The sequence below is a fragment of the Idiotropiscis lumnitzeri genome, chromosome 13, assembly GCF_059441095.1.
Source record: "Idiotropiscis lumnitzeri isolate Australia: NSW breed Sydney's pygmy pipehorse chromosome 13, RoL_Ilum_1.0, whole genome shotgun sequence".
Classification (NCBI taxonomy): domain Eukaryota; kingdom Metazoa; phylum Chordata; class Actinopteri; order Syngnathiformes; family Syngnathidae; genus Idiotropiscis; species Idiotropiscis lumnitzeri.
The window spans coordinates 526973-545391 of NC_142403.1; the positions used below are offsets into that span (position 1 = coordinate 526973).

Consider the following 18419-nt stretch of genomic DNA (forward strand, 5'->3'; position numbering starts at 1 on the left):
TAAATAAATAAGTGTAAAAGTGTGGACGATAGTAGTGTAAAATCTGGGATTTACCTACTAGAATAGTTTGGAACTATTCGTGGTTAAGATACGGTATAAAATCTGGGATTTACGTATCGGGACACGGTTTAAAATCTGGGATTTACGTGTCTGTGTGGAAGCTGTGTGAATGTGAAGGCTAAAATTGTTCTGCGTAAGAAGTGGTTGGGACACACACGAGTGGATTTCAAGATGGCGAAGGAGAGTAAGTGTGATAGTGGTCTCGGGTGTGGCACGGAGATTAAGGATAAATTCATAAAAATGAAACATAAAAAAAGAGAAGAAAAACATGAAGTAGGGATGAAATAAGAAAAGAGAAAGAAAGAAAGCTAGAGAAAAGAGAAGAAATTGTGTCAGTGTAGAGATTGGAAGTTCAATAAGAAAAGAGAAAGGAACAATTAATGTTCCATTGAAAGGAGGATGATTAAACAGGCAGTATTGAAGAAGGTGTGACTTGAACAAATGAAAAGGATAAGAATTAGGGTCTGCTGTAAGGAGGAATTGAAGAAATAAATATTTTATGTTTCATACTTTAGTTGATGGTCTTTCTATTAAGGTAACTGTAATTAGTAACTGGAATGAAATGCACAGATGGAAATGACACAAAGAAAAAAGATTGGTGTTAAGAAATCATAATTGAATGAAGCTTTTGAGAGCATGAGAAAACTTTGCAAGAGCATAGGTGGTTCCTGACTTTGTAGTTTGTGATTTGATACCTTGATTGTTTGAGTGGCTTTGGTAAGGCTACAGTGAATTTGGAAAATTAAAGGAAAAAAATAAGAGTGAGAAAGATTTTACAGAAGGCAATGAGTATAGGTGTAATCGTAAAATCATGAGTGTGCTCTAACAAAGAGTTAACAGCTCTTTGAAGTTAGATGCTCGTTCCCAAGTAGGGGGAGGAAGTCAGAGAAAGAGGATGAAGTGATTGAAAAAGCGGAAGAAAAGACGGAATGTCTGAGAGGCATTCATCCACAGTTGCCAGACTCGCAACAGTATGTGTTTGAGCCGCCGCCCGATCCGACGGCGCCATTAATGGGGGGGGAGCAGAATGGTTTGAGATGCAAAAGATAACGATTCACAGATGACACCAGCGACCATACAATTGATCGAACAGGCTGTGAATAATGAGAGAGAGGGTGCAAGGAGAACAGCAGGGGAGTGTGGAGACGCCCGTGCTGGCCCCGGGGGGGGGAAGCACCAGCAGGAACATGTAAACATTTCAGACACAAGAGGAAAAACAGGCATCAATGGCAGTCGTTAACTGATTGAAAAGGAAGATATGCCTTTTGGTGCTCTCGAAAGAAGGTCACAGTCTTTTTGTTTCAGAGGTGTGTCTCGGCACCCCCCTCGATGTTGCTGACGATCTAATCTTCAGGCATCTGCCTCTACTTGAGGTGTTCTAATGTGGTCGAGCATGGGTCGCACTGTGGAGCAGTTTTTTTACAGTGCTAGTGTAGTATGGTACGGGATAAAATATATGTATTCAACCTAACAATAAATACAAATTAGCAGGGAATTAGAACACAAGTTAAACACTGAAACATGCAGGGGATGCCTGAGGAACAGCAGGGCGGCGACAATCTTATTAAAATTTAAATTTTAAGCAAAGGGATTATGGTTTTGGGATAAGTTTTAAGTGAAGTATTCTATGAACATGTTGAAAGAAAATCTTTGGAAAGGGGAATATCTAGCCATTGGAGATTGGTTTACCAAATTTAAAGTTGGACTAAATAGTTTTGTAGATGATTTATTAACTGATGTGTATTAAATGTGACAAAGGTGGAAGACAGATGTTTTTGTTTGACTGTACGACGCGAACGCTGACATGACAATTTTAGAGGATATGACATCATTCCATAAATACCAGACTGCTAACATTCGCATCTATGAGCTGTTTGATGTCACAGGTGCAGTTTCGTCAGCTGCGTCCAGGAGAGGAGAAACAACTTCACGGGGAGTGAATGGGAAAATCCAGAGACCCACAGTTGTAAATTTTGGCATACGCTGGCTAAATTAAGGCAAAATTATGGATCTGCCAGCACAAATCTCAGTGAAATCAAGGCGGACGCGCCAAGGGAGGGGTCTCTGTGTGGAATTGGAAAGTATCGTTTGGTGAATGACAGTGTGAAAGAAAAGTGTTTGTATGCATATGTGGTTTGAGTGGATGTTGTAGGGACGGGCCTCAGGACAGAAAATTGTTTGAGGTCACCGGCAAGCCCTTACAGTACTTAGGATGCGATGGGTGGACAGGCCTGATCAACCTGAATCCCTATTGCACTCCCGAGTATTGATTTTGAAATTGTTTTTGGAGATAGATTGGAGTAATTAAATTCAAGCATCAAGTGAATGATTGATTGACGTTATTACACAAAATTTATGCAAAACTGAAAGTTTTGGAAGGAAGATAATTTACCCCTTCTCATTCTCACTGGCAAGTGCCACTCGTCCAGTTCTGTCCACAGGTTTGAGGTGACATGTGACCAGTGTGACCAGAAGGCCAGAGACTGCTTCAAATAGCGCCTCACCACTACCATCCCAGAGGTTCTCCTCAACAAGGAGGGAGATATAAGACATATTCACATTGGATGCGCGACTAGATAACACACACCCAGTCCAGGATAGGGCAAAATTTTCTTGGATTGTTCAGACTTTTCCATATAATACAGCACCACAGCAGTGATACTTGAAGTTAATGTCGAATTAGTGGCACTGTTTTTATGGAAAATTACTCACTTAACGCAAGGGTAAGTTGTTGTAGAGGAGATATTTCAGACAAAAATGACCCTGAAGTGGTCACAAGCACGTGTCTCATGTTGGATGTATGAAATTTTATTCTGATATTTTCCATTGTAACGTATTTCATTGTATTTAGGACTAAGACATTGTAAAACACTGTTTGGAAGAACTTATAGAATACCTCAAATTTAAGAACAAATGGGAAATAGATGTTGAGGCAACTTTAGTTGACCATATGTGAAAAATGTTAGGAAAACAAAAGACAGGCGCAGATTTAGAGTGACAAAGCTCTTTCCGTCTCCCAGCAGGGGCAGTAATCTAGTAAAGCCAGGATACTGGGTGCTTGTAAGAAGTTTGAAGATAAGACATTTGTAATTACCCAAGGGGGAAGGAGGGGTTAGTAACAGCTCTCACAGCTGTAAAGATAGCAGAAAGGTCAACATTGGTTTATTCGACATGTTGTAAAGAGGTCACACGTTGTAAAGAGGTCACGTTGGTTGAAATCTCCTACAAAGGAGACACCAGACTAAGAGGTTTATACAGAGTTACAGGCGGGACAAAATTTATTTCAGAGGAACTATCCTCACTTGAGGCCGAGGCCAGATCTGCTGACCAGCATGATGGTCACCAGCTAAATGGGGACACCTCAGGTGAGATTGGCTGTGCCGTGCATCAGATATTTCTGGCCCGTTGGGGTCGATGTTGCTGTGTCTTTCAGGTGGGGAAAAGGGAGACAGGCCTGGTCTATGTGGCCAGGGCGAGACATGAATGGAGTGAGACTTCCGGCAGTGACCCATCCAATAATGTCGACATTACACAGCTGTTCCAGTTGGCCGTCCACAAGGGCGTGCACCTTCCAGTGGCAGACATCAGGCGAAATAGTCCATGAATGAAATAATGCTAATCGGCCTAAGTAGAACACATTTTGTACCTAATTTTGCACGACATCAGAAAAGGAATATATGGGATTGGATTAAGGAGCGTGACTAAAATTGTTGTACTTGCAGGTTTAGAAGGCCAAGAGAGATAAGAAAAAAGGAGGCAGCTGCTCCTTCCACTTCTGCTGCTTCTGGGCAAGGTTCGGGTGACGCAGCGCCACAGCAGACTGGCTGCTGTCCATAGCAGGCCAGTCAACGAGGTTGGGATTGCAGTAACAGAGGTACGGGTGGTTACTGACGGGGGTTGTGAGTGGGGTGTGCACTTGCTGCGGGGTGTGGGGTCACTGGGTGATGAGCTGTCCATGCCGAGCCACTTTCTGGAATGTGCCATCCTCCGGTGCCATATCTGTCACAAAGAGCTCCACCAGCGCAGGGGGCGCCACCGTTACCCACTCCCAACGCACTTGACACAAACCCGCTCGTACCCCATTCCATGACAGGGGGCAGCGGAGCTTCAGCATTCGAGGACTAGCAGGTCCTAGCAGTCCGGGGACGGTGGATGGACAAGTTTTCGATGGTGCTGGATATTGGGGCGAGCTATGAGCTCCTTCCGCAACCCCCACTGAGCCATGTGGACTCTCAAGAGTGCCTGAGTCACTGCCATTGACTGAACGAACACTGGAATTCGAGTGGCATTCCCGGATGGGACTGAACTTGACTCTGCACATCCGTCGGAGGGAGCATATGTCGTGCTCTCTTCCTTCCCAGTGGCTAAACTGAACTGAAACATTTGAGGGCAGCTCTGAAACCTGGTTCCCATCCTCCCGCGGTGGGTATGCCCTGTTCTTGCTCTGGTCTGAGTGGTTTAGCAACCGCCACCCTTTCAATTCACCAATTGACATATCACATTGTACATGTGATCACAAACATGATTTGGTTTATCAAAAATGCACTCATCCAAATTTAGTCATGAGTGCATCTTGCGTTATAATTATATATTTGTTATGTCTACTGGCGTTGCCTCGCACGCGTGCCTTGTCCCTGAGCAGCGGAAATGGTATGAATTGTTTACTTTCGCCGAGCCACAAATCGCATTGAATATTGATGAGCGTCATCATACTAGAGGTCTGGACCCCATAGTTGTTGCACAATCGGGAGATCATATATCAGCACCGACTACAAATTCTTTGGTTTTGGGAACATTACTAAATTTCAAAATTTCCAGGGAGGGGTCGCTCGGAAATGGTAGTTCTGTGTGTGTCTCTGCTAGAGGTGTTGTGGACCCAGGGCCCGACTGAGTTGGGGCTCGGCTCCACAGCTCCGCGATGTTTTTACTGTCTCTACCCCCTCCCCCAGTTGACAGAATCAGTGTGGGCACAGCCTGTAGGTGGATTGAGCCAATCATGAGACAATAGGAGGTGAAGACTGCAGCGGTCTTGGAGCTGTCTATGTCTTGTAGAGCACCTTTTCTTCCCTTGAAAAAAAAAATAAATAAATAAAAATAAAAAATAGAGGTTTAATTCGGTATCTGCGTTATTATAGTTTTGGGATTTTTTATTTTAAGCATAAATGGTTACTATTTCATTTGTGTTGCTTTAAAATTTGTCAATTAACAGTCAAAATTGGAGCGTTAGCTCGAGGCTTAATTTGTTATCTCGGAACACAGTTAGATGTTTGAACTCAGTGAACTCAGCATCACTGGAGTCGGACATCGCTCCGTACATCAACCTCCGGGTGCTTTCCCGGAGGTGGACTCGATCTCGCTGATAAGGACAGTTTAGAGTTCTGGCTAGAACCTGACACGCCATCCAATTGGGAAATACGGGACAGAAGTGGTACCATAACTCACAGTTGCGCCCGGCCCCTGTATTTGTGCTCGCCATGGTTGAGCTTAGAGGTTGACCGCCCGGACGGGCAGGTCAAGAGAGGGAATGTGTAGATGGCATGAATTGGATCAAAGTCAGACACTTTCGAGTCTGAACAAAGACGATGACGATGCAAATGTTTAACTTATTGACTATTTTACCTGCTGGCGTGTGCTTTGTGTGGACGATGTTTGCGTTTGAACATAGGATGCGGGATGACAGAAGTGATGGAGCGAAAGGAGCATGTAATGGAATGGTATGGTATGGAGCAGAGCGAGATGATGGTAAGACGCTGACACAGACACAACAACTACTGCTAAATCTGAAATGTAAACAACCGACACAGGTGAACACTTGGGTACAATTTTAATTGGACACACCCATGGAATGATGTGGGAATAAAAAAGAAAGAGCCTATTTTTGACACCCAAGTTGCAAAACAAAAGTTCACCTGCCTAAAAGTTAAATGGGACTGGTCCTGGGATTGGAAATCTCCAGGAGTCATGGTGTAATGAAAATGTGTCTTTGCCAGTAGGAATCCCTCTCGCTCGTGATGATGTTTGGCTGTGGTGTGGAGAGAAAGTGCTGTACGATAGGCTTCCCACCAATGCCTCAGGTAAGTGCGCCCTGGTAACGCTGATCATGCCAGTTAGTGTGACAGCCTTAGATCTGGCCAAAATGGAGTGGGAAGGTGTTGGACAATGGGGAAGAATCCCCTTCCTTAACAGGAAGAGAAGGGACATGCAAGAATGGTTGAATGCAGGAGATCCTACGTATATAGATGCAATTGGAGTTCCAAGAGGGATCCCTGACGAGTATAAATTGGTGGATCAAATTGCAGCAGGATGGGAGAGCCTTTTCCTGTTCGTTACAGTAAACAAAAATGTGGACCGGATTAATTATGTCCACTATAATGTCCAACGATTGGCGAATTTTACCACCTCAGCACTCCAGGCAGTGCATGAGCAATTGGCTGCCACGTCTCTTATGGCATTCCAGAACAGAATAAGCTTAGATATGTTGTTAGCCGAAAGAGGAGGGGTGTGTGGTATTTTTGGGGATCAGTGTTGTACTCTGATTCCCAACAATACATCTCCTGACGGTCGCCTTACCAAGGCATTGGAGGGTCTGCGCACGCTAAGTAACAAAATGAAGGAGCACTCAGGTGTGGACACCAGTTGGTATTCTGACTGGTTCAACATCTTTGGTAAATATAAAAGCCTGATTGCATCAGTACTGATTTCTATCGCTGTGTTTGCCGCTATTATGGTGTTATGCGGATGTTGCTGTATTCCATGTATCAGATCATTAACTGTTAAGACAATAGAACGCACGTTGGGGCCACTCCCTCCGGGTGGTCAGTACATGATGATCCCTCAAAAGGACCCCCAGGAGGCGGAGGTAGCCGTGGCCCTCCGGGAGTCCAGGATGTGAGTATGGAAAGATGGCCTCGGGGACCTGAGGCCATAAGGAGGGAAGGAAATTTTCTACTGATTCTTATTCTTTTACTAATTGTTTGATGTGTTTTAGTTTTATGGCAAGTGATGTCGAGCTCGTGTGCAGCAATGAAATAAGGTGTTCAAGTGATGACCTCAGATGTCTGAGGTCATGAGAGGGATTAAAGGATAATGTAAATGGCAGTCAATTTAAAACTGAACAAAGGTTGGACTGCTCGGAGCCACTTTTGTGATCCTGGCATGGAAGTCCATTGTTTCAGAGGGGTCTCGTTCACACCTCCTGTGGTGCAGCTGTGATCTAATCTTCCTGCATTCCTCTCCTGAATGTCTGGTCATTAGCATGGTCTAAACTTCAGTTACACTTAAAGGATTTCATACTTTTGACTATTAAAGGAATATAAGAGTTTGAGCTTAACATGGTTCATTAGATGTTGGTGCATCCAATGTATGAAAATGTGATATTGTAAAATGCTGAGAGTGTGACTGGTGGCGCGAGGCTGGTTGCGGGGGTTTGTGCATGAATGGAATGTTTTGGAAGCAGATGGTGATGAGCGAGACGAGATGACTCCGGGACCAGTGGACGAAGGAGAGGCCATCGGGGGATAGCACAAGCAGGAGGAGTCGCCACAGGATTCGGCGGGAGGAGAAAGACCAATGAGAGCGAGCTAAAGTTAACTGCAATACACATAGCCAATAGAATCATGCCAGGATGCCTTTGTCTGTGCCATTTTGCATGTTGTATAGTATGAATCAGTACTGGGCAACTCGGGGGTAGAACACATTCGCTGGTGGCAAGAGAGGTGTAGACTTGTATTGAGAGGGATTCGAGATCCAGGTGCCATGTAGGAAATCTGTATTGGGAATAAATCCACTTCGTGTGTGAAAATGCCGGCTTCCTGATACCTTTCTATTGCAGAACGAGCGCGCATATTGTTGGATGAGTGAGTGTTGGGGAAGGTCGCAAATTGGAGTCAGATTACTAATTTGAGTTTACATTGGGTTAAAGTTAAATTCTAACATTGATATAAAGATAAATTCCAACAACCTATTTCCCATAATTAACCATTTCACTTTATTCACCTCCAAAAATTCAATTCATTTCCAATGGTAGATTCAACATTTCACTATTAAATGCTTCATATTTGATTTTTACCACATTCAAGTCATTCATTTCACATTGCCATATCCCCTCTCACACTTTCACCTCATTCACCCTTCAAAAATTTAACCATTCATCAATTTCCAATTACACTCTTTCTACACGCTACAGCTTCCCCATTTTTCATACGATTCTCACCGTTCCAACTTCAATCAATTCGTAAAATTCACGCCATTCAGGCTTCAATTTAACCCCCCTAGTCCCCCCACAAATTAACCCCCCCCGCCACCCTTTACCTCCATTCGAAACATTAGCTTGTTCAAATTACCCTTGGTGGGGTTTATCTCGGATTTACTTTAACAGCCCCCCCACCCCCTTCTTCGACACGCTACAGCTTCCCTATTTCTCATCCGATTTTCACCGTTTCAACTTCAATCAATTCCAAAAATTCACGCCATGCAGGCTTCCATTTAGCCCCCGCTTCCTCCCCTTCAATTACCACCCTCCCCTCTTCACCTCCATATGAAACATTAGCTCTTTCAACTCACCGTTGGTGGGGTTTATCTCGGATTTACTTTAGCAGCCCCCCAGTGCCAACCCCAAGCCCCACCCCACTGTGGTAGCCCCCCCTCAGTGAGTCAGCAATCTTGGAGAAGGATGCCAAATACACAGTCAGTGAACCACATGCGACAACACCAAACCAGAGCTCAACCGGAAGTGACGTCACCGAATCTGCTGTAGACCGGAAGTGACGTATCCAAACCGGAAGTAGTCTGGAAATGACGACATTCGCCAGTACGTGAGGTAATTCACTCAGATTCGAACCGGAAGTGATGTTTTTCGAGCGGAAGTTGACCAGAAGTGACAAAATTCTAACTGATTTACTTGATTCACTCTATTTGAGTGTAAAAAATTCATCCATTCCAAATGGATCTTTACAATTGACGTGTACATGGTTTCAGTTAGAAATTCAAAACATTTATCACATTTCTTTTTCCTCTCTCACATTCTTCACTTCATTTACTGTATTCATGTTTCAGAGATATCTTTCACCATTCATTCCAGGATTTCCCAGTTCTATTATTGTACAAAGTCTGATTCTACACCTGCACTTGTACTTATTTCCAACCCGGCAGGTTGTCGGTTCCAGTCCCAATCACAGAACTTTTTTTTTTTTAATTGACACAATGTGTCCATGCTTTCAAATTGTTCACCATTTTACATCATAATATTATCTCAATCAATTTATTCATATTCATTTCCATTTAGTGTCATTCAACATCATTCACTATCATTCAACATACTTCAACCTTCTATCATTCACTATCATTCCACATTCTCATTCAATTCTATTCTCTATGATTCAAAAGCATCCAATATCATTCCACATCCTTCCACCCAGATGGCTTCAACTCCTCAGCCTTCACACGCGATTTCTCCAGAAATTGCATTCTCTAGTTTACTGTAATATAGATTTACATTTCTATCTCTCGTTCTCTCTCTCTCGCTCTCTCTGTCTCTCGCTCTCTCTCTCCCTGTCTCTCTCTCTCTCACTCTCTCTCTCTCTGTCTCTCCTCTCGTGTAAGCAGCATACATACATGCATGCTGCTTACACGCATTCCTCAATGTTCCCCCAACTTGCTGAAAAAATTCAAATGAACAGCAGAGTTTTAGCAGAGCTCCAAACCGAACCTAATGTATTTTTTAAACAACCAAGAATGATGATATGCAAGTCCGCCTATCAAGCGTGTGCGTAGCACTGCATATTTACGCAAAATATTTTGTCCACACCTTCAGAATGCATGGTCTTTACGTACATTATTAGCATGGTTGAATGGTTGGATTCGATTTGATTCGATTTTTTTTTTTAATTGCTGCCATGCTTGCCTATGTGCACTCGTGTGATGCTGCCGCCATCCACAAATGAAATACTCATTGATGTTTAGCACAAGCGTGTTTAGTGCATTTTAAATGGAACCAAAAACTATACACTGTGCCAAATTGCACTATTACTATGAAACTACAAATAAATCCATCCATTATCTCAGCTTCTTTCCCTCACAATGGTCGCAGGGGTGCTGGAGCCCATCCCAGCTGTCTTCGGGTATTAGGCGGGGTAACCCTGAACTGGTTGCCAGCCAATCGCAGGGCACACAGAGACAAACAACCATCCGCGCTCACACTCATACCTAGGGGCAATTTAGAGTGTTCAATCGACCTGCCATGCATGTTTTTGGAATGTGGGAGGAAACCGGAGTACCCGGAGAAAACCCACGCAGGCACAGGGATAACATGCAAACTCCACACAGAAAGACAGAATCGAACCCCGCACCTCTGAACTGTGAGGCCATCCTGCTAACCAGACTTTTAGCGTGCCACCCTACTATCTATAAATCCTAAAAGAAATAATTGTAAATGTGTCTCACTTTTCTTGAGCACCAATCCATTTTTTTTAAATAGACGAGACTGAAATCATATGAATAAAATTGAGGAAATGTACTGTGCTGAGCTCAAGAAAACTAAAATCATCAATTGAATTGATTTTTAATTTAGTTTTTATTTAACCTGAATACAAATCGTTTTGTTTTGCTTCTCTAGTAAACATAATCTACACATTCAAAATGTGGTATGTGCCTGGAGAGAAAGAGAGAGACAGAGAGAAAGAGAAATCTTGCGTGTGATGGATATCACAAAACACAGAAATAACTTAGCTCTGCAAAACACACAAAACAAAAACCACATCAACACACATAACCCATCCATCCATCCATTTTCTGCCTCTTATCTAGGGTTGGGTCGTGGAGGCAGCAGCTTCCATGGGGACACCCAGATATCTCTCTCCCCAGCCACATCTTCCAGCCCTTCCGGGGTGATCCCCAGGCGTTCCCAGTCCAGCCAGGGGACGTAGTCCCACCAGCGTGTCCTGGGTCATCCTCACGAGGGAGGCGTCCAGAAGGCATCCTAATCAGATTCCCGAGCCACCTCATCTGGCTCCTCTCAATGTGGAAGAGCAGCGGCTCGACTCTGTGTCCCTCCCGGATGACAAAGCTTCTTACCCTAACTCTAAGGCAGAGCCCCGAAACCCTGTGGAGGAAACTAATTTTGGCTGCTTGTGCCCGAGATCTTGTTATTTCTGTCACGACCCATAGCTCGTGACCATAGGTGAGGGTAGGAACGTAGATGGACCAGTAAATTGAAAGCTTTGCCTTTTGGCTCAGCTCCTTCTTCACCACAACAGACCGATACAATGTCCGCCTCACAGTAGACGCTGCACCGATTTGCCAGTCTATCTTGCGCTCCATCCTCCCCTCACTCGTGAACAAGACCCCAAGATAGTTGAACTCCTCCACTTGGGGAAGGATCTCGACCCCGACCTGTAGAGGGCACTCCACCCTTTTCCAACTGAGAACCATAGTCTCAGATTTGGAGGTGCTGATCTTCCCATAACCCACTTTTTAAAAACATTTTTTAGCACTGTAAATTAGTATATTCGAACAACACAGGTAGGTTTTATTGTTGGGTGTTGCCGTTTCATGGCTTGTGTCAAATACCAAGAAATGGCAACACCCAACCATGTTGTATTTTGGGTGGTGAGATTTCCGAGTTCAAAACACAACACGCGGTGGTCACTTGTGCTATCGCTGTTTCAATGTCAATCACGCGTACATAAAAACTATGTTTTTGTTTTCAGTACACAAAGTTTGCTGACAAATGCCGTCACAAGTTGCTTTGGATACTACGATGTTAGTGTACTACAACAAGACATCGCGAGCGATGTTCCTTCAGACGCACACGGCAGCCTGTCCTGTGCGTGCTAACTACAGCTGGCTTTCAGACATAACAGTCCTTGTCGTAAATTAAATTGGGCATCCGCCGCAATGTACTTCCTTTTGAGATGCTCGTTTATCGCTGCTATGCTGCCACGAAAAGGAAGTTTACAAATCATAAAGTAATTGTGCGTAGGTGTGCAGTTTGTTTCCAGGACAGACATGAGAGAGCAGCTTCTGTTAACATGGTATTGCAAATCGATTCTTTTATTTATTTATTTTATAATGGTGAATATTTTGAGCAGTTTATCTCGATATTAAATCGATTCCCGATTAATCTTGACATCCCCAAATAATAGTATGACAGGCAATTTCATTGTATAATAGGACATACATCAGTTTGCATAAAACTGACTGATGAGAGCATGAGGGGTGACTTGCAAGCTACTTAACACTGAAATACTCGCCCTGGTGGCTACGGTAACGATTCTCTGCAGCTTTCACTGACACATATGTGTCCAAATCTGACTTGTATTTGTTGACTTTGCTGCATGAAAACTCTGGTGAAGCGATTTGTGCGCCGTGTGGGCCTAGCTTTATTTAATTAGGGTGCATACGTGCATGCATGTCTCATTCTATGCCGACTTTTGTGCCTTTTCGGCGAAGGGCGTGGCTGTTACGGTGCCGCAAAGTCTGATTATTCACCGTGGCAATAAAAGCTCCTATGACATGACTCAGATGATTCAATGTAAGATAAGATGAAGACCACATTAACCTCAAGTAACTTTATGTAATCAGTTTGTGTATTTCTAATTATGTTTTTATGCACTACTTGTATTAATAATTGCACACGCACACACACTTACATTTTTGCTCTAGAGACAAGTTTCGTTTTGAGTTTGTCTAATCTAACCTTCGTTGTAAGTTAAGTTTCTGTTTCCTTGAGTTTCGTTATGAGTTTGCTTCAAGCTTTAATAAAAGAGGAGGCGGCGGGACGGGAGGCCAGAGGGAGCTGAACTGAGCGAGTCACCTGTCTGCTCTCTGCCTCTCTCCCGCTCGTGACCGGTAAAAACGAACAACCTTGCCTGGTTCCTTCTGGCCTTGGTCATTTCAGTAAGCTCTCTTATAAGCGTCAGGGCATTTAAACCTGACATTCAATCTTCTCAAAAGTTTTCATTTTTGAGAATAGTCCAGCCCTGCAGACATCTCCAAATTTATTTTTCATTGTAGCAGAAGCGCCACCTACTGGTTAAAAACAAATTTAAACAATGACAAAGTTATTTTCACGTTTTTCTCCATACAGGTTAACAAGGTCCACCTTATATGTGCTTGAATGAGTGTTTAGTCCTTCAATATGTCAAAATACAAGATCGAAGGCTGACCACATCCTCTGAGGTGTGGCCATGGAGATAACGCCCCTGATCAACTGGACGAGGACCCGCTCCACTGAAGTCATCTTCCTGCAGCACTTCATTCGATTGACTCATATTATCTCAGCTAACATTGTATAGCATCATTTTATGTGTCAAATGTTGCCCACTTGGCATCCATTGCAGCCTGATCATCCTGGAAGGGGGATTCCCCCATCTGTGGTCCCTTCTCAAGGTTTCTAACGTTTCCCCTCATGGGGTTTTGAGTTTTTTCTTGCGCTCCTGGGGGTTAAGATCAGGGGATATCAATTGCGGCTATGTAAAGCCCTTTGAGACTGTCTGTCATTAAGGGCTACACAAATAAAATTCACTTGACTATATATATATATATATATATATATATATATATATATATATATATATATATATATATATATATACTTACTGTATCACTGTAATGAGGAAGGAAGCCAAAAGCAAAATATCAGCAAAGGGGTAGGATGTTTTTTACAAGAAAGAGATGAAGGCAATATTTAAGGATTGTATCTAATTATATGTACAATAATTTCAAATGGAAAGGTATTACATAATTGAAAACCCCCAAGGCAAAATTCCACTAAGACATTAATTTAGTGAACTAGATTAAATCCAAACACTATAAGGTTAAGAGCTTTGCAAATAAAAGATTCTGACCTTTTCTGAAGACTGCAACATAAATTTGAAATTGCATTTAATTTAATGGAATTTTCAACTGAGACACAAAGAAGAACAATGCCATAATGCATAACAAAAATTTGTAAGCAGATGACCAGAAGCAGCAAACAAGGTGCATTGGCATGTTATTCCACAGTTTTTACAAAAAGTGTACTGACGCAAGTTTAATGCCCATACAACAAGCGCATGTACAGTGAACATTTCTGGAACAGGAGTGGTTTTGGAGTTGGAGAAGAGAAATGCTACAATGGTGACGATAAAAAGAAATGCAATGCCAAGTACGAGCAAGAGGTGCGAGATGAGCTTAACTGCCCAAGAGAGGATCTACTTTGTCTTAACCCTTCGTGAGTCACACCGGGCATTGGATGTGATGTTGTAGGCATTATGACCATAATGCGAACAGAGTCCGTGCTTGTAATTTAAGCCGCTGAGACACTGGACCAAAGCAGCACTGTTCGTCATCTGGTAGGAGGGCATACTGTATTAATTGTCCATGCATATTTAGCTGGTAATTGAGCACCATGTCTGCACCACTTTCTGATCCCACTTGTTCTTCATAGTGTACTGTATTTTGTGCCATCAAACGACTATCCAGCACTGCATCTTTCACAACAAAAGTGGAATGTCACTCTGGTTATTGCATAGTATTGAATGGAAACGGTATGGATTTATTTTCAGGATTAACACTATGGCTGTGGCGTAGCTGTGTGTATATCCCTGTCTCGTCCAATGTTTACACACGTGCCAGTTATCTAAATGACATGTTTAATGAACTGGGCAGCCAGCTATGGTGTATTTTAAAATCACATTAACATTTACTAAATATTAATGAACAATTATGGCCTTATCAAATTGATTACAGACAAAATACGAACTTTTTACTGCTGCAAATTGAGTACAATGTGAGTATACCTTTCAGGTTATGAAGTGCTTCCTTGGCTGCAGTTCCTTATGTTTCGACAGGAGAACACTGTCCAAGCTCGGAAGGACAATGTTGGTGTTTGGAGTTTGGCGGCCAATAAAGTTTTATTAAAGGAATGAAGAAGCTATTTCCAGTGTAATCAAGTTAGCTGAGTTCATAAGCCTGCTTCCAACTGCACATGAAAATACCAAAACAAATTAAACTCCACTAATGCCTACACTTAGACCACACAGAGCATGGGCATAAAAATATGACCCTTATTGTCAGCCAAAGTAAAAGGAAGAAATTTATGTTATCAAAGATAGTTTAAATAAAACAGAATTATGTATGGCATTGCAAAACATGTTCTGAGTTGGGTGTTGTAACTAATTATTACTACATTACATACACAAATGCAACATAGAAAAACAAACATTTACGAAAGAACAAACCCAGACACAGCGTTAAAAGACAATATAGTAGACAAAAAATAGCTGAAAAAGAATTCTGGGAAAATAACAAAATATATTCAAAGAGAAAGTGAAGTTTTTTGGGGTTTCTTATTCATGCAAATCAATCATTTGTCAGTAAAAGGAAAATACCTTCATCTGGTGCGTGGTCACTATCACTTAAATCATCAGAGTGTTTCTTTGAAAGGGGACCTATAAGACCAAGAAGGAAAAGGAAGGAGGAAAACAGGATCATCAAAAACACGTACAGCCTCAAAAAGATGCTTTGGATTATACTGTTAAATGCTTCTGTAACCTTTATAGATATTTTTTATATAGTTAATATTTGTATTTAAAATTAGAAGTATCACTGAAAAAAGTGTTTGTTGAATTTTATTTCATCAAGTGATTCCATTAAGTATAATCATCTGGATCAAGATACAATTGTGAAGTAGATTATCTACTTCAATCTATTTTCCGCAACCCCTTGACAAAATAAAATTTTGTAAATTCAACACACCATTATTTTCAGCTAGTCACTGATGGTGTAGTGGTACACTCGCCCGAGTTGTGTGCCGGCAGCGTGGGTTCAGTTCCCACTCAGTGACGGTGTCTATGTCTGCCCTGAGACTGGCTGGCGACCAGTTCAGGGTGTGGTGCGCCTTTCGCCCGTAGTCTGGGATAGGCTCCAGCACCCTCCCGCGACCCTGTACAGGATAAGCGGTGTGGATAATGACATGACACATGACATTATTTTCAGTGTATTTGACTATTTCACTGTGATTTGTAAAAGCCATTTCTGATTATAAAAATTGACAAAAACCCTTTCCTCATTATATATATATATATATATATATATATATATATATATATACATATATATAAACATATATATACATACATATATTTATATATATATATAAAATGTAATTTATAAATTCTATAATTCTCGTTGGGATACTGGCAGGTGGGAAATGCAATTTCTTGAAAATTAAGTATTTCACATAAAAACTAATTATGATCAAATATGATCCATATAAAGGTAAAAATGTAATAGAAAATTTAAAAAAAATTCCTTTTGAGTTTCTTAGATTTTTTTTTTTTAGATCTCGCTGTTACATGTGCTACAGCTTGTCGATGCGTACAACCAGGGCTGCTTCGCAAAAAAATCTTAATGGCGTTATCGAGCCATTTTTCTTTTTAAATCACACAATAACCTAATGAAATAGTTATGCTGCTGTGAGGCCAGAAGTTGTTGCATTGGTGTTTATTTTTTGGCAAATGGGAATCGCCAAAGCTACAGCTTTTGTAAAATTTCACAAACGTTGTGTTGCTGTGTGATGAAAGCTTGAAAGCCCTTTTAGAATCAGAATCAGAATGCCCTTTATTGTCATTATACTCAGTGTCAACAAGATTGGAGAGCTTAATGTAAGCTCGTAGAAGTGTTCAGGCATGGACTATTATCAAATGTGAGAAATCTTAAGAAGTAATCATCAATTAAGTCAAGTTCCTGCAGCTTTTGTAGTCAAGGTGACACCAACCTTTAAAAGTAAATTCAAAATTGTGGACTTTCTGCTAAGTTTAGCATATGGCTCCAGTAGACTTTTTTGTAGGATTTGGCCTTTTACATATACTACCAAATTTTCATAGTTGTAAATGAAACATAAAATTGGGACTGCTTTTTTAAAATGTTATTTCAAGGAGTGCGCGAGCAAGCCATATTTTAAAACTAGCACAGTCAATGAATAAAATTAGGATATTGCCAGACCTGATATGTGTGCAAAGTTTCATGAGTTTTCATGCTTATTTAGTCCATCAAAATCAGTGTAAGTAAATTCAAAACGGCCAACCTCATGTGCAATTTAGCATATGACTCTACGAGACTTTTTTTGTAGGTCTTTGCGATGTACAGACCCCATCATATTTTCTCCATCAAAGAGCTAAGTTAAACGTACATCCAGTGCTGCGTCTTTGAACATTTCTAGGGGGCGCTAGCAGGCCTTTTTTTTTTAAATTGCATTAGAACCTACTAAAATATCGATAATTTTGGGCCTGATGTGTGTCCAAAGTTTCGTGAGATTTCATGCAGGTTTAGACCATCAAAATCACAGTGCACTTTTATTGGCAAACTGTGCATTGCCACTCCACAGCTTTTCGTAAAAAAGTCCCAAATTTCTTATTTTAATGACATGATGGCCAAAATACTCTTCCGAGCAACTATGAGGTAGTATCCTGTTAGGAGAAAAACATCAGAAAATTAGGTATTTTCCTCCTTTAGCCAGTAGGTGGCGCTATGACTATGATGAAAAATACTTTCATAGATATCTTCAGGCATGTTCTATAATCAAATATAAAAAAGCTTCACAATAGATTATTATGTACTCAAAGTTAGAGCCGCTTTTGTTGTCAAAGCCAAGTCAATGTTTGAAGTAAATTCAAAATGGACGACTTCTTGTGCATTTTAGCATATGGCTCAAAAATACTTTTTCGTAGCTCTTGGCCTTGTACATACTCCAACAATTTTTCAAAAAGCTATGTGAAACACATCCGGGGCTGTTTTTTAAAAAAAATTTAGGGGGCGCTAGGGAGCCATTTTTTAAAAATTACACAATAAACAAATAAAATAATGATTTTTTTTCAGGCCTAAAGTGTTTGCAAAGTTGAGGGAGATTTTGTTTTATTTTATTCGCGAACCGTGCCCATGCCCACAGCTGTTCATGAAAAATGAAACATTTCCAATAGTGACATCCTGAAGGCCTAAACACTCATCCGACGAGCAAATACGAAGTAGACCTTATGAACCTGCTCAGAGAAAATCCATGAAAATAACATGTATTGGCTTTAACCAGTTGGTAGCGCTACCACTACAATGAAAAATAAGTTGGTAGATGTCTTCAAGGCTGGAATATCCTCAAATATGAAAAACTTCGAGAAGTTAGGATCACCTGCGGCCGCTGCTAGGCGCCTAATAATACTAATGTCTACAAAACAATAGGGACCTCGCAGCGGTAGCTGCTCCGGCCCTAATAATAAGAATAATAATAATGATAATAATAATAATGATAATAATATTTTCTAAAAAAACAATAGGGACCATGCAGCGATCGCTGACCATGCAGCGATCGCTGACCATGCAGCGATCGC

The 18419-nt window shown here is 41.5% G+C and overlaps 1 protein-coding gene across 12 annotated transcripts in view; it reads right to left on the reverse strand.

Annotated features, from left to right (window-relative positions):
* Positions 1-18419, reverse strand: part of nlgn1 (neuroligin 1) — a 342392-nt gene that overhangs the window by 203571 nt on the left and 120402 nt on the right. For 11 of the 12 annotated variants that reach the window (XM_088312255.1, XM_088312253.1, XM_088312254.1 and 8 more), the window contains one exon: positions 15429-15488. The exons of the other annotated variant lie outside the window; for it this stretch is intronic. In XM_088312255.1, the coding sequence (XP_088168381.1) occupies positions 15429-15488 (60 nt within the window). The remainder of the gene's footprint in view (positions 1-15428; positions 15489-18419) is intronic. 12 annotated transcript variants of the gene reach the window in all.